Here is a 26661-nt window from a genome sequence, read left to right as displayed (position 1 = left end):
CAAACACAAAAGAACACCCAACGAATACGACTACTTTGAAAGTTTTATTTCTTTATCTTGAATAATTTGCACTCACTAGAACTTGAATATTAATATTTTGATATTGTTCTGCAGTTTTATTGTTCGCAACGTATGTTGTGATTTTAAAAAAAGCACAAGTTAAGGCATTCAGAGCAGAACGAACCTACAGGAGCAGCGTTCACCTCAGGTGTAAGCAGGAAACCAGAGAATCAGGCAGGAAGAATCAGACATTACACACACTACATCACTGAGCAGCAGACACTCAGACCATAATTGTGGCCTCTGAGACGTCACTGCTCACACTGCAATGGCGATGATGATGGGACATATTGTTCAGACCTTGTGTGATAATAATAATTCCCTGATCATTACAAGTAAGATGGCAGCAAACACTCTGAAGGACATCTACAACAACCGAGATGATCCTTGAGGTGTTGGTCATTGGTTTCATTTTGAAAGGGATAACCAAGGTTTAGTATTTCCTCAAAGTCATTTTAATGGCAATTACACGTCGAACCCGAGACAATAATATGTTAGTACTTCTGGTTTAATCGTTCAAAGCCAAACTGATTAAGTTGTACTGTGACCATCGGGGAAAAGTGTGTACTCATACAAAATCCTACATCCAAAAAATGAGCTCTTTAATATCATGACATGACGGCACCGGCAAAAATCTAAAAAGTTCACGTCCCATATTGAAGTAGAAGCAGGCTACTGTGTAGGTTAAATATTTTTCCTATTCATTGCATATCATATTTCCATAAAATATTAATAAAATCAAAGACAAAGATAATACGTAAGGTAATGCCACAGTGATCGGTGCAAACGACGTATCTAAAGAACAATAACATACACTCGGGGAAATATATTCATTTTCCTAACAGTCAGTAAAGTGAGAAGTTGTACGACCTCTTAAGACGGCGTGAACTTCTAGAGTGTTTCAATGTAAACATACAAATCACCACATTTATATTACTGAGAGGGTTGATCGCTTCTAAGGATCCTCCTCGTTTAACAGTCATGGCACGAAACGGAAACATTGTTTTTAAAAAGACTGAAATGCAAAACCGCAGCAAGGATACAATGTTATAGTTGCTGCAATGTCAAATCTACAAAAGGCATTCATATAGGCAGACTTTTAAATCCATGATGTATGGATTAAGTATGTAAACATTATTGAATTGTATGTGACATAGCCATTCCTTTATCAAGGTGCATGCATTAAGTGGAAATGTGTGTTTGTATTCATGTGTAAACCAACAAACATTGTAATATGGAGATGCTGGAGGTAATATTGCCAGAAACATTGAGAACACATTAAATACACACTAATGAGATGATACAAAAGACCTTGAGTCAAGGCACACTGGATTCAATTAATGCCTAAGACTGTGCCGATCAATCAAATAAGAAATGACTTAAAGCCTCAACAATCCTGGCACCTGAGTCACTTAAAGCCAAATGTAAGTGTTACATTAAATATCTACGATAAGTTCGTTTTCACAAATGTTAGGAAATACTTGACAATATCTGTGTACTATGGCTTTATACTATTGATACTGTACATGGTATTTACAAATCATAGCATGCCAGACTGGATGTTGCATGCTCATCATTATTTTTGCGTACTGAGAAGGGTGACGCTGGTCCTCAGGATACATCACTGGGGGGTGCTGATGCCGAGTGGTCAGGGAGAGGTGTGTCACTGTGGGGCGGCCTCAACTTCATGATATTGAAAAAGCCCGCCACTTGACCTGGGACTTCTGCCAAGACACTCTGAGCAAGCATTTCTTGAGGACCCTAAAGAGAGGGAGCACAGGCCAAATCATTAGGGAAGAGTGCCATAGATATACAACAAGATTTACAAGGATAGCAGGGAAATAACTAGTGTGACATGGATTTGTTGGATATTTAAATATGATCAGTATATCAATATTTCCTGAGGTCTGAGATGCAGGAGTGAGCAACTGCTTATGTTTCTTTGGTTAGAATATGATTTACTAAAAACTAGCCCAAGGATGCTCACTACAGATGTTCCTTTGGTTACAAGCCTAATATAAAAAAGTTTAGCAGATCGAGCCATCCAGCTTATCCAGGGCCAAGTTGCCGGGGAAGCAGTCCAGGCAGTGAATTCCAGACATCCCTCTCCCCAGCAACGCTTTCCAGATCCTCCTGGGGGACCAGGACAGATGAGATATATAATCTCTTCAGGTTCTGCGTCTACCTCAGGGCCTTCCTCTAGACCAGGGGTGTCAAACTGATCCAGTAAAGGGCCGCTGAGGCTGCAGGTTTTCATTCCAACCAGGCAAGAACACACCTGGTCCAACAAATCGACTGTGTGAAGGCAATTCAGGTGATTGAATGAGTCGAGTCAGGTGTGTTCTTGCTTGGTTGGAATGAAAACCTGCAGCCTCAGCGGCCCTTTACTGGATCAGTTTGACACCCCTGCTCCAGACAGACGCACCCAGAAAACCCTTTAACTGGAGGCGCCCAGGTGACATCCTGATCAGATGCTCAAACCACCACCATCAACTGGCCCCTTTCGACGTGAAGGAGCAGTGGCTTTCCTCTGAGCCCCCTCCAGATGTCTGAGCTCCTCACCCTATCTCTAAGGCTAAGCCCAACCACCCCGTAGAGGAAACTCATTTTGACCACTTGTATCAACAATCTCTTTACTTTCTGGCTCAGCTCCCTATTCAACACTACCGACTGGTACAACGCCTGCATCACTGCAGATGCCACACCAAACCACCTGCCCATCTCACGCTCCATTCTACCCTCACTCGTGAACAAGACTTGAACTTCTTAGCTTGAGGCACTAACTCACTCCCAACCCAAAGTGAGCAATGCACCATTTTCCAGCAGAGGACCGTGGCCTCAGACTTTGAGGTACTGAACCGATCGGAGCCTCCTTGACAGTTTGGCAAATTTGGCAGTAGCCAAAAAATAAATAAATAAAAAGCATTAAACTGCTAAATATCCTGCGGTGAGTTATGTAAATAAGGTCAGTGACAGATTGTAAAAGTGTAACGTCAACATACATCCAACAACATATAAATGTTGTTGCTATGTATTTTGATCCTTAATAATTAAAGCAAAAGAACCAAACCCAATGTTTGTTTACCATAACTTCTGGGTAGAAAACCCCTGCATCCCATGCATAGAATTCAAAGAGGTTGAGCAAACAGGGGCGAGAAACAACTGGATACACTCTCATCTTATTCATCTAAAATGCATGTTTGGTCCTTTCATACCTCACTGATAACAACACTTCACCAAAACATCACCAACATTAGGTTGGAGACCTAATTTACCCACTGGGCCACAGACTAAAGAAAACGACAGCTTGAGTTTACCTACTCTGGCTCCATTTAGATACAGTGCTGAGATATGCGCCAGATGTCATATCCTAGAGTGATATGGGATAGGGTTTGAAAAGAAACTAGTAAAGCAACACAGTACATTATATAATTACAGCAGAGACATCAGATACGTCAGAATCGTGTTTAAATATATACATTTAAACATCATGGTGATCCGGTCTATAGTATGACATTGCGGGAAATGTTTTTTATTCCTTTCTGGCGGACAGTTAGATGACAAGATTAATACTGCTCTGTTATGAACACTGCATATAGTACCAGTTATTTTAGCTTAACACCAAGACAAGAAAGGGGGAGACCAACTCTATCTGGTATCTAACACCATGTCCTAACAGCATGCGAGTGTCAGACTATCACGCTGCATTGAAGCGCTCCGTCCACACGGATTCATAGAATGTGTGGAACAAGCTGTAAAATATATACAGATAAACTGTTAAATGTCTCGGTACCAGCGGACTCCTAATGTGTTTAATAAGGAGCCAGCGCCGTCATTTCACAGTGGACACCGTGAAGACCCCCCAAAGCTGCCACACACACACGGTCACGCACACACATGCAGTGAGAGTCATTTCCTCCGAGCCTCTGCATTGTATCTGACTTCTTTAGCTACAACAACACATTTATTTAGGTTCTGTATTGAAATGAGGAGGCCTCGTTTAGATAATCATTTCAGCTTCACGATCAGCTGTTCGTCCATCGTGGCACATTCAACACGTGTGACGACAACACAAGCTCCATCAATGCGCCGCAACACACGCAGCCGCTTAGGACATTCCAACAGTAAACTGTGTAATCGCTGATGCTTGCTCGCGTCGTGTGCTGTTAGGACACGGTGTTGAGTGTAGCTCATATTTTGTTTCTTTAAGTTTAATGCAACATTTTGTGCATTGTTGGCTCTGATCAGTTGCCAGGAAACCAGCAGAGACTCCAGGAAGTTTCTGCTCATTGCCAAGAAACGGTCCTGCAGGGAATCCCTCTGTAAGAGCATTCTTGAGTTAGAGTTGTAGGCAGAGCATGTCCACACCCTGACAGACACACTCATAGTACTGCAGTACATGATATGCATATATACAATTACTGTTATTATTATGATTATTATCATTATTTATTGTCCCACATACTGTAAATTTGAAAGGATAAAGACATCCTGAAAAAAACAGGGTGGTGTATCAAGCTGACTAGGTTGTTTATTAACTATGCTTAAAATTAAATCAATGCAGCTTTGGAAAAATGAGGGTAAGGAGGAGAGGGATGGGTGAGTTTCTGGGGGGGTATTCCTACATTTCTAGGAAGGACTGGGTTCGCTGGGGGGCTTCAGGCCAAATAAATTGAAGAAGGAGGCCACTTGGTCAGGCAACTCTGCCAGTACGCTTTGGGCAAGGGCTGCAGTGCCAGCCTGAAATAAGATGTTCAGACATTCAAATGTACACATTATTTACGAGTTTTAAAGAAGTGTATGTGGTGCATGCCTGCAAAGACTTACATTCTGGAACTGCCTGAATGGCACAAACTGCACAATGTCCCGCATGGCAGCCTCGCCTGTAGCAGAGCGTAATATTCCATCGTCTCCATCCAGGAACTCCATGGCGCTGAAGTCTGCCCCCCCGACTCCGACAATGATGATTGACATGGGCAGACGAGAGGCGTTGACGATGGCGCTGCGTGTCTGATCCATGTCTGTGATCACTCCGTCGGTGATGATCAGCAGAACAAAGTATTGCTGTGAAACATTGACATGAGAGGGAACGACACGAGAAACAGAGTAAAGTGGGAGTGGTTTCCACCTTCACACCATCACTACAAACATTTGCACACAACAGCCACGATGACACTTTTGTGATTGGTTTTAGACTTCCAGCAACTCACAGAGGCAGTTTCCTGCTGGACGGCTTGACTGGCAAAACGGGCTACATGATTGATGATTGGGGAAAAGTTTGTGGGACCGTAAAGCTTCACCTGGGGCAGACACTGCTGGTAGGCTTGGACCACACCCTCTATACCTAAAACACACACAGAAATGAAATGTTGGAACAAACATTAATAAAGAAGGGATTCATCTGTTCAGTACAATTCTCAAAAGTATCAATAAATTATTTCTCTCTAAAACAATAAAACAGGAACATGCTGCATCTCCATTTTTGCTTGATATATGACTTAACCGCTTATTGTTTACACTTGTTGTCACTCCTCCACTACACATCTACACTATATTTGCTTTGAATATTCAATGCCAAATTTTCTGTAAAGAAAAAGTTATGCTGATCTCATGTCATACTGTGTCAAGCCACATCTGTAAACGGCAAAATGTCCTACATGTCACACGTGTTCTGTCTCACTAACACAGCGGTGAGTTCGCGTTAGCTTCAGGCTACAGTTACCTGCACAAAACGGATTGGCTGGGTTGAAGTTGATGGCAAACTCGTGGGAAACCTGCAAAAACAAACAATTATTAATCTGGATGCCACACCACCTTATCTGAGATGATCTATCCAAAATGAGCTTTTTGTGTATTAGAGAATGTTAACGATCACATGGAGAAAGGCCTATACTACTAATATAATAATATAAGTACGTTTTAACTAACATAAACAATTACCTGCCATGAAGGAGGGAGCCGGGCTCCAAATCCTAAAGCCGGGAACATCTTGTCGCTGTAGTAAGAGAAATAAATTAGGTGTTATTGTCCAAGGATGTTTACATATATAAAGGATTACAACTGTAGTGACGGTATTTTGTCATTAAGTTTGTTGTTGGAAACATTTTGCTATCAAACTTTTTTGTTGCCTTCTAAATTGGTCCATCTGACTAATTTGCTATAGGAAGAATAACACACTGCTATGCTTAAACCATTTATGTTTTATCGTTCCTCTGCTTTGTTTACCAACATAATATTTTATATGTAACAATCTCTGTACCTGTCATAGTCCTGGATGACATTACCCACAGCCCAGATAGCTGCCAGGTATTCATTATAGCCCTCAGGGTTGATGTAATGCAGAGACCGCGGGGAGCTGGGATCCCCGTTGGAGCCTGTGAAGTCAATACCAATCTGGCCCGGGGAACAGAGAATATGAAAGAAGATGAATCACGGCATCATAAAAAACAACAGTAAAATGTAACTTTATCAATTATATCTTTTGTTGTTTTATCAGAGATTCAATAAAAAGTTAAGTTCACAAAAACGTGTAGTACTCACGGTGAAGTTGATCTGGCAGCCACCCATTATGTAATCCAGAAACGTGTACTCCTTCACTATCTGAAAAGAAATATTGGCGACAGAAAATCATTTAACTGTTTAAAAAATGAATATAATAACAAAAATGGTGTCGTACCTACTTGTAGTGGTGTTTTTGCATTTACCTTTATTATCTCAGTTACAACATGTAGCAAGATAATAAATAAAATCACAGTACCTTGCATTTTTTAATAACGATAATTCCAGAGTTTTTGTATCCTTTCTTCTTCTGTTTCTTCCTACTATTGATGCATTCAAACTCGGCCTGAGAGAAACACAAACACAACACATAAGTGTCAGGAACACACACACACACACACACACACACGTGACTTCTTCAGGATCAATTCCTCTCTGTCTTGCAGCACAGATATCAGCCCAAGGATTGGTACATGCTGTCACCGTACCAACATACGGAAGGGCTTCTGCTGGCGGCGGTGTCACCTACTTATCCTTAACAGTTTTATGTCAGACCACAGCAGAAAGCTAAGCCTTGAGCTTTACAAATGCTTGGGGAAATGTAGCAGAACGTTACCGCGCTACTTGATCAATAAAAGAACTAAGCAAATGAAAAGCTATTTGTTTCAGAAAACAGCAACGCTATGGCCATGCTACTGACAAATGTAGTTAAACTAGTAACGCCGCTAGCCTACTTGTAGCGAAGTTACTGCCCAGAATTGTATATAAATAAACACAAAAAATGCCTGTCTAGCTTCATGTAATGTTTCTGAGCCCTTTTTGTTTATGCTTCAGGAGAAACAGACAAACATGTATCAGACAGACACAGAGAGAGAGAGAGAGAGAGAGAGAGAGAGAGAGAGAGAGAGAGAGAGAGAGCTCACCGCATATGTTTGTGATGCTTGCTGTATTTGGCAGAGCGTGGTCTCGAAGGATCCAATAAAATCGTGAGATCCGCTGCTGTTGTAGTCATAACAATCTACCTGGGAAACACAGTTAGGAGAAATTCAGTCAATTCTCTTGAGCGCGAAATATTTTTTATATTTAACTGATAACTTAATATCCGTGTGGGAAAATCAAAGCAGATGAGACAGAAGCATGCTTTGGGGAGATGCTCTAGATGTAAGGAAACACCCTGATACTGAGAAATCCAACAGAAACAAACAAACACAAACAAATCTTCTAATTGGGACACAGATGGGGAAAGCTCCCACTACCTCCTTTAGAGCAAGACACACCTGCTCAGAGTACCTTCAGTGTTGAGAGAACAGCAAAAGACAAACAGGTCTAGACACAGCATGGGTTGTGGTGCTACAGTCAGTCTACAGGATGAATATCAAAGAAAGCTCATGAATAACTTAAATAGGTGATCCATCTTAACGGAAAGTGTCTACTTTTGGGAAATTGTCTTATTGGTTGACTTACCTGTAATACATAATTACTATATTTATCGGGTAATTAATAATAAATAAAAATATACAGTATGAATGAATATGCTGAATGATAGTAACTCCCTAACACTGACTGCAAAATGTTGTTTTTCATGATATGGCCTTCAGAGCAGACTTAACATGAAATAACTGATGGAGCCGAGCGCATTGTGATCAACAACACACTAGTGTTCTGCCACACACAAGCTTCATTTGCTATAATTTGTTAACTACCAGACACATCTGGATATCTCGTCTTATAATTTAGGTTACATACGTCATATTCTTGTTCAGTCCATTTTGAATTTCTTGAAGTGCCCCACTGTTTCATCAGATTGTCGACACGGACTAAAGGTCCACTAAAGGTCAATATTTAACCAGGGACACATCATTTCACAGGTAAGTTGACCAAAGAGCCAAACTCCTCAAGTTATTTTCGTATTCCTTTAAGACAGATATAGATGCGTCAAGGACTTTGGTCTGTCCTGTCACAGACACTGCATCCTTCACGTGAAGAGCACTCACGGTGAAGACAGTAAACTCACTTGCACCGTAGACTGGAAAGCGTCTCTTCCTGACAAGTGTGCTTACAGGGTTAGAGGATGGAAACAAAAAAAACAACATACGTAAACTAATACTAAAATACATTTCCTTATTTGCACCAAGATTATCAAACTTTAAGATATGCACAAGAGGCAACCATTAAATCACAGGCAGGTTTCCCATGATTCAGTCTTTCTGTGATTTTATGACAAAATGAAAAAACCTTCAGTGATCAGAGATCAAAGTTTGCTGATGACTCAGATTTGCACTGCAGCTGGGCTGAAAACACATCTTTCATTTTCAATGTATGACACATTTGGTCTATTCTTTGAGATGATCCCATTTGTAGCATTTGGTGTATCACTGTTGCTAAATCACTTCACTTCTGCAGCAGGTGCTACGGTGAGCCCCTTCCCCGTCCCAAAGCACTCACAGACAGGCAATGTCTCGCCAGATTTAGACCTTCTTAGAAACTTTATTTATAAAAAGCTACTAGCGACCAATTTAGCGACTTATTCAGCATCAGGGAAAAGGGAGAAATATATATATATATATATAAATATATCATTCCCATGCATGTGGCTCAGAGTACAGTTCAGTATACCGTCTATGGGTCCGTGTCTCTCCTCTCACGTTGTTATGTGACACCGCGGGGGTTGGAGGTCCGAGATGATGACGGCATCGCTTAACAAAGTATGCGGTTTTTGCGTCCAGAGGAATACGCTGCGGGCGGCTTTTTCAAATCTTCCCACTCTGACCAGGTTTCAAAAGATACCGTTTTCAGGCTCTGATAACGCTGGCTGTGTGTGGATGGTCGGCTAAAATGATACTTAAGTTGTGCGGTTACAGGAAAATGCATCTTTGTGTGGACGGGCCCCTAGTCCTGAGACCAAATGGCAGTTTCTTACCAACACACAGTCCTAGTCCGCAGCTGTCTGCAGACGTGGAATGCTGAGAGTATACTGTACTGTAAGTTGCCTGCTTGTCGGTTAATGATTGATGATTGGTTAACTAATTACAAACTTTTACATTCTGGGAAAAGTTTCAGTCAACGTTTCATTTTGTTCACTACAAAAGCCAGGATGACGCAGGAGGGGTTGTATCAATACCCCGAAATATCCGCCCCAATTGCAACCCTGCATGTGAGAACACACCGTGTGAAAGGAAAAGGCTGCCGCGTCATCATCAGTCACAGTGCCCTAAAGTCAATAAGTGAGTGTGTGTGTGTACCTTGATAGATTTCTCCACGTCACCTCCACAGAGTGACTGCAGCGGGATTCTGAAAGGTCTCCATGTTGGGTTTAGGGTGTTTTTCACCACCTGCGTAATGCGATGAAAAACCACTGCATTTGACATGTATTAAATGTATACACTTCACCTGTCTAGTGATGACTGTAATATATGGCCATTCACTGCCCAAGAATCCTCGGACTAGACACCATGGTACACAAGCAGGATCTCTGTACCTCTGTCCTGTGAGCGAGCTGCCATCCCGTTTCTGTCTGCTTGAAGAATTCCAGGAAAGGGTCGGACTTGCCAAAGAAATCCTGGGAATAAGTAAGAAAGTATTATGCGGCTGAATCAAATAAATGACTTATTAATACTCAGTAGTTAGTTCTAAGTCTCGTTATAGATATCCTAGGGCAGGAGGTAATAATTCATAATTCAACATCAGATGTAATTTGTTGATAGCAGCACTTCAACACCAGATGGATGAATAATGCAACAGGCAGTATTAAGCTTTCATTATCTCTTCACAATCTTTCCTTTACTATACAATGACAGAGCTGAAGGTTAGCAGTGGAACGGTTTCCAAACAAGCAGCAGATAACTGAGCCTTTTTTCAACTTGCTTAATGTTGCCTCACTAGGTGAAAGCACAAGAAAGCCAAGCGGACCAATCACAGGTCTTTCTCAGTCTCCACGTGGTATTGTTGAAACCACCATAGCCTTGAAGTTTGGTTGTGTAATATAGTGAAAATAAAAAATAAGAGAATGTTTTTCTATTCATAAAAACTTAGATGCAAAAACCACAGCAACATCTCAGATTTCTTTAAACTCCTGTGGGTTCATCTACATTTCAATATTTCTAAATTCCTAAAAAAAAATAATACAAATGTGAAGTAGCAACCAATACCTTTTTATCCAGTTTTCTACCTGCAGCTTCAAATTCCACCACCCTGTTGTCTGTTCTTTCTTCAGCACATATCTACAAAACATGAAACAGCACAGTGTTAACAATATCAAATAAGTATTAAAAAAAATTGTATAAACCAATAAACACATGCACACTTAGATTAAAATATCCTTCATGTTCCAAATGTCATTGCCAATTTGAATGAAAGTGACTCACAGTGATGGTTCCTTTCCCTGCAGGTCTCTTGTCCTTCTTGACAAGTGGTCTTGTTAGTTTCCTTGAGGACACAACCTGGACATAAAAACATTTATTTTATCCATCACTGGAAACACCATGGCCCCAAACAACATTTCAAATGATACTTCTACAGAGAAAGACATTTTTGCTTAACCCTAACGAAGACAGAGAATCATAAGCATATGTTGCTTTTTGGAGTAGGCAAAGAAGTCTAACCTGTCCCAAGGTGCACTCCAGTTCTCCCAGGAAGTCAGCATCATGCAGGTTGTGGTTGTCACTGTCAATGTCGTATAGTTCAAACCGCAGCTTCTGCACCATCTCAAAGTAGTAGTCGATGACAAAAGTCTTGGAAAACTTGGGATTAAGGCAGTTCTGGATTTTCTCTGTCCGGCCAATCTAACACAGACACATGTTTCAGAATCAAGGATCTTTTTTTGTACGTATGGACACTTACAGCAATTGACTAATTTCCAAAGTGTCTGCGGATACAGTTGAGGTGTCTCACTTCAACAATGTCTGTAATCTACTCACCTCGGTCCAGTGAGGCCCTGAGCTGTTTATGAGAAGGACACACAGCGGGTCAGACTTTGAGAATGCATCCATGTCCAGCAGGTTCTCACAGGAGATGCTCAGTGCCACCTTGGTCACGCAGTCGGGTGTCTTTGGCCCCGGGGGTCCACTTGCTGCCATCACTGGGCCTGGAGACACACACACTCACACACTCAGACACACACACACACACAAACTGACGAACAGACACACAGATAAACAGTCTTACAAAAACAGAAGGGAAAACACAGATATCCAGAATTAGGGATCGACCGATATGTATTTTTTAAGGGCTGATACTGTTTTTTTTTTCAGCCTTAGCCGATGACCGATACGGACTGCCGATTTTCTACAGTCGATACCACTTTTTTTTTTTTGGAGATAATTTTTTGGGCAGTTTTTCAAGCCTTTACTAGAAAGGATGGACAGGAAATGGGGTGAGCATGCAGCAAAAGACCGCAGGTCGGAGCCGAACCCGGGGCCACCGCCTGGAGGACCTCCCGCCTCCCGCCTCCCGCCTCCCCATATGGGGCGACCGCTGCATCCACTCAGCCAGCGGCCACCCCAGATTCAATACCACTTTTGCTCCCTCAAGGCACATCATAAAAACTACACTATCACTAGGTTATGAGTCTGAATTTAAAAAAAATGAACATTTATTGTACTTATAAAAGGCGTCTCCAGCAACACGGAGCTGCCTGTGGACGCCTGTCTGTAAATACTGACGGGAAAAAACTATCAGCGAAAGCAGCAGCCTGCATCAATATATTAATAATATACAGTATATACATATATAATATAATATCAGCTGGCGGAGGTATCGGACTATCATTATCCAGAATGTTAATGCTAGATGTAGATTGTAATTGTAATCCAAAATGTTATTGTGGATATCCAGAATTTAAAGTCTAATACACATGCATGGCAGAAGTGACGTCATTTTTACTAGTAAGAATGATGTTTTGCATGTCTGAAATGACAAGTGTAGATGGGAAGAATGTCATTGTGGATATCTGAAATGTTCTTTTTGACAAAGAAAGAATTGAGTTACAGATGTATCTGCAATACATGGGTACGGAAGCCCTAAAGGGTTATAGAGTACATACATTACCTCTGTTTTCCTGTGATAACAAGATAATACCTATGTTTTCTCGTGATAACGAGATCATTTAATTGAGATCTGGAGAAAACACAATAGTCTAGTCTGTGAAATCATTGCAGAAAACATCTTTCAGTGTATCAGTGTTAGAGGAGCAGGAGAATATTGATCACCACATTGATCACATATCTCTTCAATCAAGGTCTGACAGGCTGAAACAGCTTCATGCCTTTCTATTACTGATAATGTTCACATTGGTGTACCCCATCTAAGAAGACGGTAAACAAGGCTTCAGCTTAATAAAGCTTAAATAAAGTTATTATTATTATTATCGGGGGCTTGAGTGAGCCTGATGTCCTCATTAACTACAACTATTAACTACTACTATTAACTACTACTACTAACAACATAAATACCAGTACAGGGAGGAGTTTTACAATTGGTACATAAATATACAGATTACACCTTATACATTTCCTCTACATTTAACTTATCTGATTTCATTTTCCGTGACTTTTATTTGACCTGTATTCTTACATCTACCTCATATATATTTGACTAAGAGTTTATTGTTTACTGTATATACTGTATACTTTCTGTATCTATTTAGCTCAGAGTTTATTGATTGTCCTATACTGTATCTTTCTTTATACCTCCCTTGTGTTCTTGTAAGCTGCTTGAAACGCAATTTCCTTGCGGGAGTCATCCCAACGGGACCAATAAAGAGAAGTCTAGGTATAAATCTAAGTCTAAGTCTACAGTTTAATATCATAACAGTCAGTGTTGTGTTCTTTAAAATATAAGAAGTCTTTACCAGGCATAACATGTCAGGTGTGATGTAAATCTCATTCATTATCTATCAAAGTAATTATCTATAACAGAGGAAATAAAATGGATGTAACGTTTGACCTTTTAGGGCTTCCGTAGACATCAAAGCGCGGTGGCACAGATGTGGACACAGATGTGGGTGTTGCTGTAAACCAGTGGATGAGGGTCATGGGACCTCGCAAACGAGACTAGCGTTAGCTGAAGCCTGATACATGTCACATTAATTAATTAATTAATTATTAAAGTAACCTTCCCCGGTGTTGTGTGTGTGTGTGTGTGTGTGTGTGTGGTCTGTCCGTTAAAAGAGAACCGACTAACGTTGATGTTACTTTGTGTAACGTGAAACTAACGGACCGAGCTGTAACGTCAGGAGCTTTAACGGGTAACCAACGTTACAGCAGCTCGTCCCGAAACACACTTTGCTCACGTTTTTTGAAATAAATGTTAAAAAAAGATAAGAAAAAGACAGCTGATATGAACTAGTGTCTGACGCTAACTGTTAACGAGTCCACGCCCATGTTGTTTCAGCTAACGTTAAAACCCACTATATAAAAGAAAATAACGTTAAAACTTTAAATGTTAGTCCCTTGTAGTACTAATGAAACCGTTCTACCTTTATTTGTTTGGACAACGATAAAGAAGTCCTTATTTTTGATGTCCTACCTTGTCAGCTAACGTTAGCTAGCTGTGTGAGCTGTGGTTTGGTGTTTGAAGACAGACAGGGCAGCGCTGAGGTGGGCGGGGCCCGGTGCGCTCGTTTCCAGTCACAGGGTCTCCCGTTAGTGTGTAGCACAAGCCCCTCATTTGACATAAGTCCCTGGCTTGACGGAAGTGACGTATGATACCAGAAAGTAGGCGGGAATTTAAAGGATACTCGCTGTCACTGTTTGGAAAATGATGGAGATAATGGAGACGTTTAAAAACAACGTAAGCTTTGCTATGTTGATAATGTTGCTAAATAAATAGGCTGCCAATGGCTCAGCGCCCCGAGCAGTTGGGGGCTCGGTGCCTTGCTCAACAGCACCTCGGCAGTGCCCAGGAGATGAACTGGCACCTCTCCAGCCACCAGTCCACATTCCATTCACGGTCCACACAGGGACTTGAACCGACGACACAGCCGAGTCAACTATGGACTGAGCTACTGTCACCCATTATTAACTCTAATTATTAACTTATTTAACTCCCTTTAAAGCTGTAAACAATGTCTCAGACTACTGGTTGGCATTAAAAACTGCAGTGAATATACAAAGAATAGACAGAAATTGTAAATTGTACCCCAAATAGGGGGTCTGTGAGAAGATATGATACATTTTAGGATAAGATCAGATGCACTTTTTTATCCTTGAAGGGGAATTTGTCTTGCTGTAAAGCTGCTGTACATAAAATAAACAACAATACAAACACAATGCATACATATAGGCCACAGAGCGTCCCGCCCCGCCCGCTGTATTACACCATGGGTCATGGTCAGTAGTACTATTGCACAATTTGTTTGCCCCCTTGTTGAAGTGGGCAAACATGAATTCCTAAAGCGGTTCAGCCTGCAAGTTGGGACTCTGTAGTGTCCACCTGATGGTAGAAGCTGGTATTCTGTGTGCAGAACAATAATAAATAATAATTATAATACATTTTATTAGAACATGTGTTTGATCAGATAGTAGTTTGTATTGGAAAGTGTGGTTCATGTGGGGGGATGTCCACATAAGCTCAGGAAAGAGACGGGTACCCATAACAAACCCCTAACCGTTTACTTTGAAATGTGGACGCCGAAATAAATCAGCAACTACCGCAGCAGCCCACATAGAATAGAATAGAATAGCCAGTTGAGGTGGTTCAGGATCATCTAGTAAGGATGAACCCTGGGCGCCTCCCTAGGGAGGTGTTCCAGGCACGTCCAGCTGGGAGGAGGCCTCGGGGAAGACCCAGGACCAGGTGGAGGGATTAGATCTCCTCACTGGCCTGGGAACGCCTCGGGATCCCCCAGTTAGAGCTGGTTAATGTGGCCCGGGAAAGGGAAGTTTGGGGTCCCCTGCTAAAGCTGCTGCCCCCGCGACCCGACCCCGGATAAGAGGATGAAGATGAGATGAGAATTGTCTTTATTGTCATTGTACCAGTACAACAGATTTACAGTAAAATCCCTTGAAAGTGCAGAAATAAAAGCATCTGCATATTGTATTTTTCTTTAATGTTTTTCTCTCTTTATTACGATACCCTTTTGTATGTAATTTTGTCTTGTTCTGCTCTTGTATTGAAAATCTAAATTCTGAAAATAATTATATGGTGAAAACATGATACAATGAAAAGTATTTATTTGTAAAAAGTATCAAGAATAAAAGCAATGCAATCATGGTTTTGTGTTTTTTCTTTTTTTGTGTGTTATGTTTTTATTGAAAAGCTGAACGTTACACGAGAATGGGTATTCTGTACAGTTCAGATTTTTAACAGAGGGATAACAAAAAAACCTAACGAACAGAAGAACCCAGAACACAACAAATTATACAGAGGACAGACAACAATAACAACCAGAAGAATTTTGACAAAATATAGTGACGGTGGTAAGATAAATAGCTAAATATTATAGATTATTCGGTGCATAAATGGTCACAAACACAGCTACATAAAAATGGATATGTGATTAAATATTAAAGATGTAATAGTTATACTTTGAGAGCGTCATGCAGTGAGCGCAAATGTCGTAACGCGTTCAACCTGGTCTCAAACACTAGTGTTTGGTCAAAGCTGTGATAGTCAGACAAAATGAAACAGCAGGAAGACGCCAAACATTCACCATAGCGGAGAACTGTGCGCGGATATGGACATTCATGACCGAGTCCAGATTCCCATGTTCTAAGTGGGAAATCAAAAGGTTGTTTTTGAACTCGACCCAAAACAGTCTTGGTAGAATCATTTAAAAGATTACAGATACACATTCATTCAATGGTAGCGCTAGTATATTACTTTTATTGACATTTTCATACAGACTTTAATATATTTGTTGGGGAGCTTGTTAAACCTTCATAAAGCTCACTGGACTGTGATTTTACGCCCATCAGTTGTAACGTCAGAAAAACACCACGGTGCCAGAAGAGACGACGACAGTTCAGTGTCTTTGGGGTGAACATAAATCAGCCGACAGCACCGATGCAAGGGGCTTGCTGCAGATGCTTGTTTACTGATTTATATTTGAACTACTGTCACCATGTTCCAAAAACCCACAGTAACAGGGGAAATCACAAACATAGTACTAAATGAATCACGCTTAAAAAGTACATTATCCTATACAGTAGATCGATGGATCTCAAACTTTGTGACCTCAGAAAATGTCAGGCTCTCTCAAGTACCCCCTCCAAGACCGATGTTAAAACACAGCAGCGTAGGCCGACACTATTCGGCTCAAAAAACGGAAGCTTTATTCCTAATCAGAGGATTTATTGTTTAACTTTCTCCAGCCACAGCCGCGCTGTATGAAGCATCAGAACTGACATGTCAGTGTTTTCAAACCAATCATTATCCTGCAATCACAGTTTCAGCTCTTGGACGTGATTACATAGCAGGCTGATATTGAGACAAAGATATGACAGGAAATGCTGAACTTATTAAGTATTTTCTTGGTATTATATATATTAAGTCATTAATGTTTCCTTTCTTTATTTTGGGGATTCCTTCACATACCACCAGAGAGAGCTTGAGTACCACCGGTGGTACAAGTACCACAGTTTGAGAACCAGTGCAGTAGATAAATTTAAACTTTGCTCTTGTGTACAGAAGCAAACGTGACTTTTTACCGTAATTACGATACAAGTGCAATAACAAACAAGGTCTGAAAGAACAGTGTCACATTAGTGTTATGTTGATGGTGCTGACGCAACCTTTACAATGTCTGACCACGACCCTTTCCCAGATCACTGTCTGGAAGAATACACCACACTAAAGCCAACATATTGACATCTATTGCTATGAACGTATATGTTGTCCAATATGTGCCCATATGGAAACTTGTTTTACAGAACGTATAAGGCAGAAAATAATACTTGTTTTGATTCAGAAATTGTGTCATTTTGTAGTTCTTTATTTTGATGGTCAGCAATTGACTGATACTGAACACACAGTACTGATGTTTATTTAGCTTTTTATTTACTTTTGAGTGTTCATTTATAGAATGGGTTGACAATGTAATACACTATAGGTACTGCATAATGCATAATAATGTTAAATATTGTTTAATAAAGTTAATTGTTTAAGAAAGCATCATTCTGTTCCCTTTGCACCTTTGCACAGTCATATCTACGACGGTGTATTCGGGTCAAGTATGGGAAAAAAAACAATTGTGGACTGTGGGGACGGTAATATTTCAAGAAAAAAGTGGCAAATTTACAAGAAAAAAGGAGCAGATTTATGAGAAAAAAAGTCAGAAAAATAGTGTTTTACACCTCTAGTGTTTTGTTTTACGCTCCTTGTTTGACTACATCGCTTCACGATCACCACAGACGCTTCCGCATGCTGTGTACTATGTCTGCAGCCAAAATACTGTGTTTTAAAGTTTTGAAAGAATAAAGAACGTGCATGTGTAGGTCCAATGACGTCATGCATAATAAGTAACCACCTTTGGTAGAGACAGCTGGTTTGTTTCTGCCAGCAGCTACATTAACAGGAAGAATAAATAGAGGCAGCTTTTGTTGTTGTTGTTTCAATAATGCGCTATTTGCAGGTTAGCGCTCTGTGTTTGTGTAAAAGAGCGGCGGTAGATGAGAGACTGCATATAGACAGAGCAGATTGAAATATCGCTTTTCTGCATATTTATGCCTGGTAAACAGGTGTATTAATAAGATATATGCTAAAATTAGCATCAGTTGTTGTACGTTGATGAATAAAGACACTAGTCAGTCTGTGACATGAGATCTTCGGATTCACGTGCAGCAGACTAGCACACAGTGGAACACGTTGGCTCTGACTCTGCTGTTACAGATCAACATACCCTGATGTAATCACAGTAAATCAAAACACTATTTTTCCGACTTTTTTTCTCATAAATCTGCCATTTTTCTCCTCTAAATCTGCTACTTTTTCTCAAAGACTTGCCACTTTTTCTCGAAATATTAACCCCCCTCCTCCAGGTCCATAAAAAATGTTTTTCATACAATGGCCATAATACACCATTGTACATCTCAGTTGAAAATTCGCACATGAAATCATCTGTGAATCATATGTATGTATCATAACGGGTCGGGCTATGCGCCACACAGCCACACACTATATGAGCCCACTGCTTTCTCAGATGATTTGAAGATTAAGACACAAAACCTGTCTACTGTGTACACACATTGATTTCTTGGCATTTATTTGTGTCATTCCATAGAGGTGCAGAAAGAGGGTGTAGGAGGTGCAGATGCATAGTAAATATGAGGTATTTGGGCGGATTTAACCCACTTTTCTAGGACGGATCAGAAACGTTGAATATATTGGGGGGTTTCAACTTGTAAGAATTGAAGAAGGAGGCCACTTGATCAGGCAACTCCGCCAGGACGCTCTGGGCCAGGGCCACGCTGTTTCCCTGCAATGACAATGTTACAAGAACAAGAGCAAGACTCAGCCATGTTTGGGTCCATGCTCGCTAACATTGAAGTGCATGCATCTGTGCTTTTGACAGTTCATGAAGTTGAAAAATGTGTGAATGTACATATATATATTTACCTCAAAATCAGTAAACACCTGTTATACTGAGTAATATTGAATGATGAATTATTCTCTAATTGAAAATCCCTTATATGTACATAATAACTCAGTTGGAGCAGTGTAAAGCTTACCTGGAAGTCTCTGAAGGGCACAAACTGGACGATGTCTCTTGAGGCGACACCCCCTCGGGGCGAACACAGCAATTTGTCATCACTGTCCAGGAATTCCATTTCACTGAAGTCTGCGCCACCCACACCCACTATGATGATAGACATGGGCAGACGAGAGGCCTCCACAATAGCAGTGCGTGTCTGGTCCATGTCTGTGATCACTCCATCTGTGATGATGAGCAGCACGTAGTATTGCTGCAGGTGGAGAGAGGAAACTAATTAGACAGTGTCAGATATAAAGTATACAATTATTAGATAATTATCGTTTTCTTATTTTGCTTTATTTAGATCTTAGATTTGAATTTTTAAAGGTTTATTTTCTGTCATATAAATATAATGTTAGAATATTGGATGTTCATATTAACGGCTTCTAAATAATGAGGTAAGTCAAAGTTAATTTAATCCCTGTGAGTAAAAATCGGAGATTTCAGAGCGTCCTGAACACAGTTTTTCTACCCTGGGCTCAAGTTTACATAGTCCCATGGCACGTTACTGCAGTGTTTACATTATATACACTGCTACATGTAGTTACATGCTAACATCAGGGAAACCTGTAGTCTTGGCGGATGATGTTTGTACCCAATTTTGGATCACATATCCGGTGTAGTTTATGGTTTAGAAGAAAATACTTATGCATCAATATAATATATAACTTAAAACAGCCTATGAGGGGAGTGAAAATCATGCATTCAGGTGGTTGGCAGGTGGATGACTTAACGTAGGCTACCAGTGGATTCAGATGCCATCCAAACCGTTCCATGCATCATCAAAAAGTAAAATATGTATGTTACTCCAAAATAAGCAATACGAAAAAAAACCATGATTCAGTAGTTATAAGAAATAATGTCAAATTTTCAGTTTGATACCATGTGGATTTGGCAAATGACAGGTATTACCTATTAATTGTCACACTTTTCAGTTTTCTATTAGCAAAGTCTTGCTCTCAAAATGGAATCTATTTAAACTGTTTTTGTTTTGGGAAAATAATTTGGCTTACTTACTGAGGCATTATTCTGCCGCAGAGCTTGCCTGGCGAAGCAGGCTACATGGTTGATAACCGGAGAGAAGTTGGTGGGGCCCCAGAGCTTTAACTGGGGTAGACACTGCTGGTAGGCCTGCACCACACCCTCTATGCCTGCAACACACACACACACACACACACACACACACACACACACACACACACACACACACACACACACACACACACACACACACACACACACACACACACACACACACACACACACACACACACACACACACACACCATTGCCGCATTACTGAACAGCTCTCAGAAAACCAAACACAATCTTGTGACACAAAGTTTACTTACCTGCGCAGAATGGATTTGCTGGATTGAAATTGACAGGAAACTCATGGGAAACCTGTAAGCATGAACCATAGATAGATAAATAAATAAATAAATAAATATATAAAGGCTTCAGAATACAATCCATGACAATTGTAGTCCTGCTTCTGTATTTTAAAATGAAAGTCAGAAAAACCACATTAAGGCCACATTATTCCTATGTCCATTCATCCTTATCTTGTCAGAAACATGAAGTCTTTATAAGAAGTCTGACTTTATAAGAATAATTTAATGGCTGACACAACTAAAATCACAAAGAGACCAATGCATGAGCTGTTTTGAAAGTACATTATACTGCAGGTATATATGGATCAAATCAAATGAAAATGGTAACTTTTCACACCCTCATTAAAACCCTTTAAAGCCCTAATTTGGCCGTTGACTCTACAATTTTACGTAGAAAAGGGTCATTATGGACAGATGACTGTACACATTACCCTGACTGAGTATCAAACCACTTTAAATCACACATCTTTGATTTACTGTATATAATTCAAACAGTTTGAGGAGGTTAATGGCATAAATGTGAAAGCACAGTGTGCTTGTCTACAGTAGGAGTGTCATTCATGGCTGATGACATATCTGCCTAATGATGGTTAGGATTTTAAAAGTTTTTTTGAATTTTTTTCATACCTGTGAGGTGTAAGGGAGCTGGGCTCCAAAACCAAACACAGGAAACATCTTGTTACTACACAGAAAGAAAGAAAAACAGGTATAGGTCTAACATTAATAACACACATCAAACAAGGCACATCTGTAAGTAGATTAAAGCTCTAAAGTTCAACCCTGAATGTGATCATTGAAGGGAAGCACACTTTATTATACAGAAGTTTTCAAATCATAAGTCAGAAAATGCAGCATTTCTTTCAAACTCTGCAAGAGTCCGAGAGAATTAAAGTGGTGGGATAATGTAGGATGAAGCAGAGTTTACTGTTGAGTTTACCTGTCATAGTCTTGGATGACCTTACCCACTGCCCAGATGGCTGTCAGGTATTCATTATAGCCTTCAGGGTTGATGTAGTGGAGGGAATGAGGAGAACTGGGATCCCCGTTGGAGCCTGTGAAGTCAATGGCAATCTGTCCGGGGCCCGAGAGAGGAGAAGGATCAAGACATGAAGAGCTGCTCAGTGACTAAGCTGCAACTAATAATCATGTTCATTGTCAATTCATTTGTCAATTACTTTTTCAATTAATTATTAATTAGTTGTTTGGTCTATAAAATGTCATCTAATGGTGAAAACTGATCAAAGCCCAAGATGACATTCTCAAATGTCCCATTTGTCCACAACTGAAATAAATTAAGTTTACTGTCCCAAAAGAGTAAAGAAACCAGAAAAAACAACTCAACTGATGAATCCATAATCAAAATATTGATGATTAATATAATAGTTGACAACCAATCGATTAATTGTTGCAGGTCTATCAGTGACCAATGCAAAGGAGAGATACGTAACGCAGTGCTGTATGTAGTCTATTAAGCTTCTGCAAGAGCCACGCTGCCTTGTACTAAATTTGACTTATAAAACAGTACAGTCAGTCACTACATGTGATATGCTGATTAAAGACAAACAAACATAAATAAAAGTATCAAAGTAAGAACATGTCATTTCCAAACTCACAGTGAAGTTGATTTGACAACCCCCCATAATGTAATCCAGGAAGGTATACTCCTTCACCAGCTGAAAAGGTAAACATTATGTTAACTGACGGCAGCACTGCACAATGTAGAGTATACAAAGATAGGTAAGGTAAGAGGTATTTCTGGTTGTGAAGAGCATCTAGAAATAAATGAGAAGATGCTCAGGGAGAGAAAATATACTGAGATCAAGGTGGGGTTCATTATTTCTAAGTCATTACCTGGCAGTTCTTGATGCAAATGACCCCAGAGTTTTTATAGTTTCTCTTCTTTGACTTTTTCGGTGAGATGCACTCAAATTCAGCCTGTAAGTGAGAACACGAGTTATATTTATGCCTGTTCAAATGTAAAAAAATGACCTTTTGTTGGTAGAGCTGGAATAAAACACATAAAAGACTCACCGGGGAAATGTGAGTTCCCATTTGCATCTCAGCAAGTGTGGTTTTAAAGCTCCCAATAAGGTCGTGGGAGCCGTTGACATGATAGTCGTAACAGTCGACCTGATAACATAGGTCATAAATGTGATGCGCACAATTAAAACAGTCAGTATTATCCTATTTGTGGTCAGCTTCATCATATTCAGTGCAAACTTGGTCAATACCAGTCCAACCTTACAATAAATGACAACGGTCACACCTCACATGCACAAATAATCAGTGTAAAAAGAACGTAACAAAAATGCACACCTTCAGGCGGGGACGTCATGAACCGCGCATACATACACACATCGCTTATCCAGCTGGGTCGCAGCATGTTTTAAAGTTTGTAAGATGAAAAGAAAATGCAATTACAAGATGAATCATTAGTATGTTAGCATGATCAACCAAGCTGATCCAAAATAATAAAAAGGACCAAAAGGTTCTACTGTTAATGGAACAGGTTGTGTTAATGGGCTGCATTTTACCAGACTCTATCAACTGAGATAACGTCTAATATGGTAAACAGAATTACCTTTATAGGTTTCTCCACATCTCCTCCGCAGAGAGATCGCAATGAGATGCGGAAGGGTCTCCATATTGGGTTTAGGTTGTTTTTTACCACCTATGCAAACGGGTTACGATGAGACACAAGTCAGAAATGATATCATGCATGCAGAGGAATGACTCGTTGGTGAATATGTGTACCTCAGTCCTGTGAGCCAGCTGCCATCCAGTTTCTGTCTGCTTGTAGAATTCCAGGAAAGGGTCGGACCACCATAAAAACTAAACAACCATATATCATGAATTAATAATGGGCAGGACGTCAAGATGTTTAAAGTAAATCAAACAGCAGACAAAATATTAAAGAAACCCAATGTCGATCCTAACTGTTTAAACATTTGACGTTGACATTCATTACCTTTTTGTCGAGCCCGCGGGCGGCCACCTCCAAGTTTGCCACTCTGGTGTCTGTGATTTCTTCAGCAGAGATCTATTGGGTAAAAATAAAAAATATATAAATAAAACAATACTCTTAAAGGCTCCCAGTTGAGGTGGTTCGGGCATCTGGTAGGGATTCCCCCTGGGCATCTCCCTAGGGAGGTGTTCCAGGCACGTCCAGCTGGGAGGAGGCCTCGGGGAAGACCCAGGACCAGGTGCAGAGATTAGATCTCCTCACTGGCCTGGGAACGCCTCGGGATCCCCCAGTTAGAGCTGGTTAATGTGGCCCGGGAAAGGGAAGTTTGGGGTCCCCTGCTAAAGCTGCTGCCCCCGAGACCCGACCCCGGATAAGCGGATGAAGATGAGATGAGATTAGATACTCTTAAAGGGGACATATTATGCTCAATGTCAAGTTCACAGCTGTATTTTGGGTTTCTACTAGAACATGTGTATATGCTTTATTTTGTTCGAAAAACACCTTATTTTTCTCATACTGTCCGTCTGAATATACCTGTGTGAAACACTCAACTTTAGCGCCTGCCTCTTCATCTTTTGAAATGAGAAAAGAGTCCACTCACTGTGATGGTCCCATGACCTGCAGGCCTCTTGTCCTTCAGCAATAAAGATCGAGTCAGCTGCCGGCTAGAGACGATCTGGACACAAAATACTGGCAGTGTCACCGAACAATGACAAGGTAACGGACTGACTACAGTGTTTTTTCCAGCACTTTACAAAGTGAAGCTCACCTGGCCCAGGGTACATTCAAGCTCCCCCAGGAAATCATCATCGTCCAGGTCATAGGTGTTGTTGTCAATATCATAGACACAAAACTTCAGCCTCTGCACCATCTCAAAATAGTAATCGATCACAAACTTCTTGGCGAACTTTGGATTGAGGCAGTTCAGGATCATCTCAGTGCGTCCGAACTGGTTCACAAAGAAAAAAACATATTAGCAAAGATACTGCTTGGCACACCGCGGTGAGGTCTGTCCTGTCTTTGGGTTTTCTGTCTTGTGAATTTCATGTTTTATTTTGAAAAGGTAACTCTCCTCTCGTTTCAGATCACTTGCCCTTCCTCTTGTGTCACCGGTCAGACGTTCCCCCCTGATCCATGATTGTTTCCACCTGTGTTCCCCCCTCCCTCATGTGTATATAGTCTGTGTCTTCCCCTGTCTCGTTTCCAGGGTATTTCGTCCGTCATGTTGAATACGTCCAGCCCGGTCCACAGCCTTGTCCCAGCCTTTGAGTCTGAGTATCGCCACGCTCTTGTTTTCTGCTTTTCTGTTTTTCCTCTGAAGAAGAGGGATTTGGATTCTGATTGCATTTTTGTCAGCTTTGGTTTTTTTGGAGAAACTTTTCTTATAGTCCATTTGTTTTCCTCCTGTTTGGAGTGACTTTGTTTTGTGTTTTTACTAGCTCAATGCAGCTTAAGTTTGGTTTCAGAATAAAAGCCAGCATAACCTGTTCACCTTTGCATCTGAGTCCTCATTCCTGACCAGGCCTGACACTGCTAAATCTGGAGCCATACATTGGAATATATCACAGGAGACATAATCCACTTCTGTGCCAACAATGCTTTGTTAGATCTAAATGTTTAAATATGAATTGTTCATTCAAAATAACACATTCATTCATATTCATAACAGGATTTTTAACTGCCATGACCGAATACAGACCTCATACCAGTGGGAGCCTGAGGTGTTGATGTACAAGGCACACAGAGGATCAGACTTAGAGAAGATGTCCATGTCCATGAGGTTGTCACAGGAGATGGTCAGCTCCACCTTGGTGGCCATATGGTTGGCTCCTGGCACTGATGGAGCCCCTCCTGAGGCCATGGCAGCTGGTTGTACTGAGATGATTAACAAGATTCACCCCAGACAATCAACAAATACTGAAAAAGTGAGAGGCACCACAGAGAAAGAACATTTACTCAAGTACTGTACTAGTATTTTGATGCAATAGTACTTTGGTATTTCCATTTTTGGCCTCTTTATACTTCTACTCCACTACACGTCCAATGAAAATATTGTACTTTTCAAACTTTGACAGGGGCCACTCAGCATAATGACTGCTTTAAGTAAAATATTGTCGCTTATAACTACTTCGGTGACCCCGTCTCTTTCAGCAACACTGCTTTAAATCCATAAAAATGTTGAATGTAGGCCTTGTCACCTGGCTTTGAAAGAGTATTTTTTACATAGTGCTATTATTCTGTTGGGTAGTTTAATCTACACTAATGCATCATATTCAATAAAATCAGCATCATGTGTTTGTAATGTGGCTGTTCAGCAATAACCAAATATTCTAAAAAGTCAACTTTTATATTACTATTATGTATATTTTGATGAATAGTTTTCTGTGGCTCTATTGTGACTATTGTGTTTATTTAGGTTTAATCTTTTTATTTTTTAAGTACTGTATATTTTGTTTACATATTATTTAACCATATTTTTAATTGTATTATTTGCACGCTGGCTTTACGTGCATGCATCTCTATTTTTGCTAACTGTTTGCTTGTTTTTAATCTGAAATAAATATTTCTAAATTGAAAAAAACACCTTTACTGTAACGGACCACAGCAGTGAGGTGCCTAAAAACGAAAACACAGACACTCGTTAAAAATAGTACACCGATAATAATATAAATAAAAACATATAGCTTGGACTACGACAGAATTAACCAAACTAAAATAAGCTAACGTCAACTTTAGCCTGGCGTTAATTACCGTTAGGTTTACCGTTAACCAGTGAATGCGTCAATATGCAGGCAGTGAAGTGGGTGTGGCTATGCCGGGAACCGAAAACTAACCAGCCTCCAACTAAATTACACATTACATTTTCCTCTTATCAGTTGAAAACATAGTTAGACGTATTTACCTGTTTAGTTGTGAAAAAATGTACAATATTGGCAGCCTCTGGACTCGTCATACATACGTAACGACCATGGTAACGACGTTTATCTGACAAGAACAGCTGAAAAACCCGGGGGTGGAGCCGAGGAGAGCCGAGAAGAGCCGAGGAGAGTCGAGGA

General features: G+C 40.5%; 1 protein-coding gene across 1 annotated transcript; it reads right to left on the bottom strand.

The window, feature by feature from the left end:
• Positions 1–62: 62 nt before the first annotated feature.
• On the bottom strand, positions 63–26625 carry LOC310963551 (copine-7-like). The gene is made up of 32 exons (XM_083936415.1): positions 26508–26625; positions 25305–25480; positions 24375–24554; positions 24207–24281; positions 23609–23680; positions 23395–23472; positions 23222–23311; positions 22672–22770; positions 22492–22575; positions 22254–22313; positions 21578–21711; positions 21268–21322; positions 20599–20650; positions 20264–20397; positions 19224–19457; positions 18869–18970; positions 12604–12613; positions 11475–11656; positions 11160–11339; positions 10923–10997; positions 10707–10778; positions 10037–10117; positions 9801–9890; positions 7482–7580; positions 6818–6904; positions 6601–6660; positions 6320–6453; positions 6001–6055; positions 5783–5834; positions 5271–5404; positions 4888–5124; positions 63–1821 (listed from the first exon to the last, which is right to left on the bottom strand). The coding sequence occupies exons 2-32, from the start codon at positions 25464–25466 to the stop codon at positions 1672–1674; spliced, it is 3309 nt and encodes a 1102-aa protein (XP_083792541.1). The 5' UTR covers positions 25467–25480; positions 26508–26625; the 3' UTR covers positions 63–1671.
• Between the last annotated feature and the right edge of the window lie 36 nt (positions 26626–26661).

Source organism: Echiichthys vipera, assembly GCF_963691815.1.
Source record: "Echiichthys vipera genome assembly, chromosome: 21".
Classification (NCBI taxonomy): domain Eukaryota; kingdom Metazoa; phylum Chordata; class Actinopteri; order Perciformes; family Trachinidae; genus Echiichthys; species Echiichthys vipera.
The sequence above is the reverse complement of the archived record's forward strand: the minus strand, read 5'-3'. Positions and strand labels throughout refer to the sequence as shown.

Coding starts and splice junctions, on each gene's coding strand:
- LOC310963551 (XM_083936415.1), bottom strand. CDS start 25,466: ATGGCCTCAGGAGGGGCTCCATCAGTGCCAGGAGCCAACCATATGGCC. Junction 22,314..22,491: donor TTTGCATCAAGAACTGCCAG/GTAATGACTTAG, acceptor TTACCTTTTCAG/CTGGTGAAGGAGTATACCTT. Junction 6,905..7,481: donor AAGCATCACAAACATATGCG/GTGAGCTCTCTC, acceptor TGTTTCTCTCAG/GCCGAGTTTGAATGCATCAA.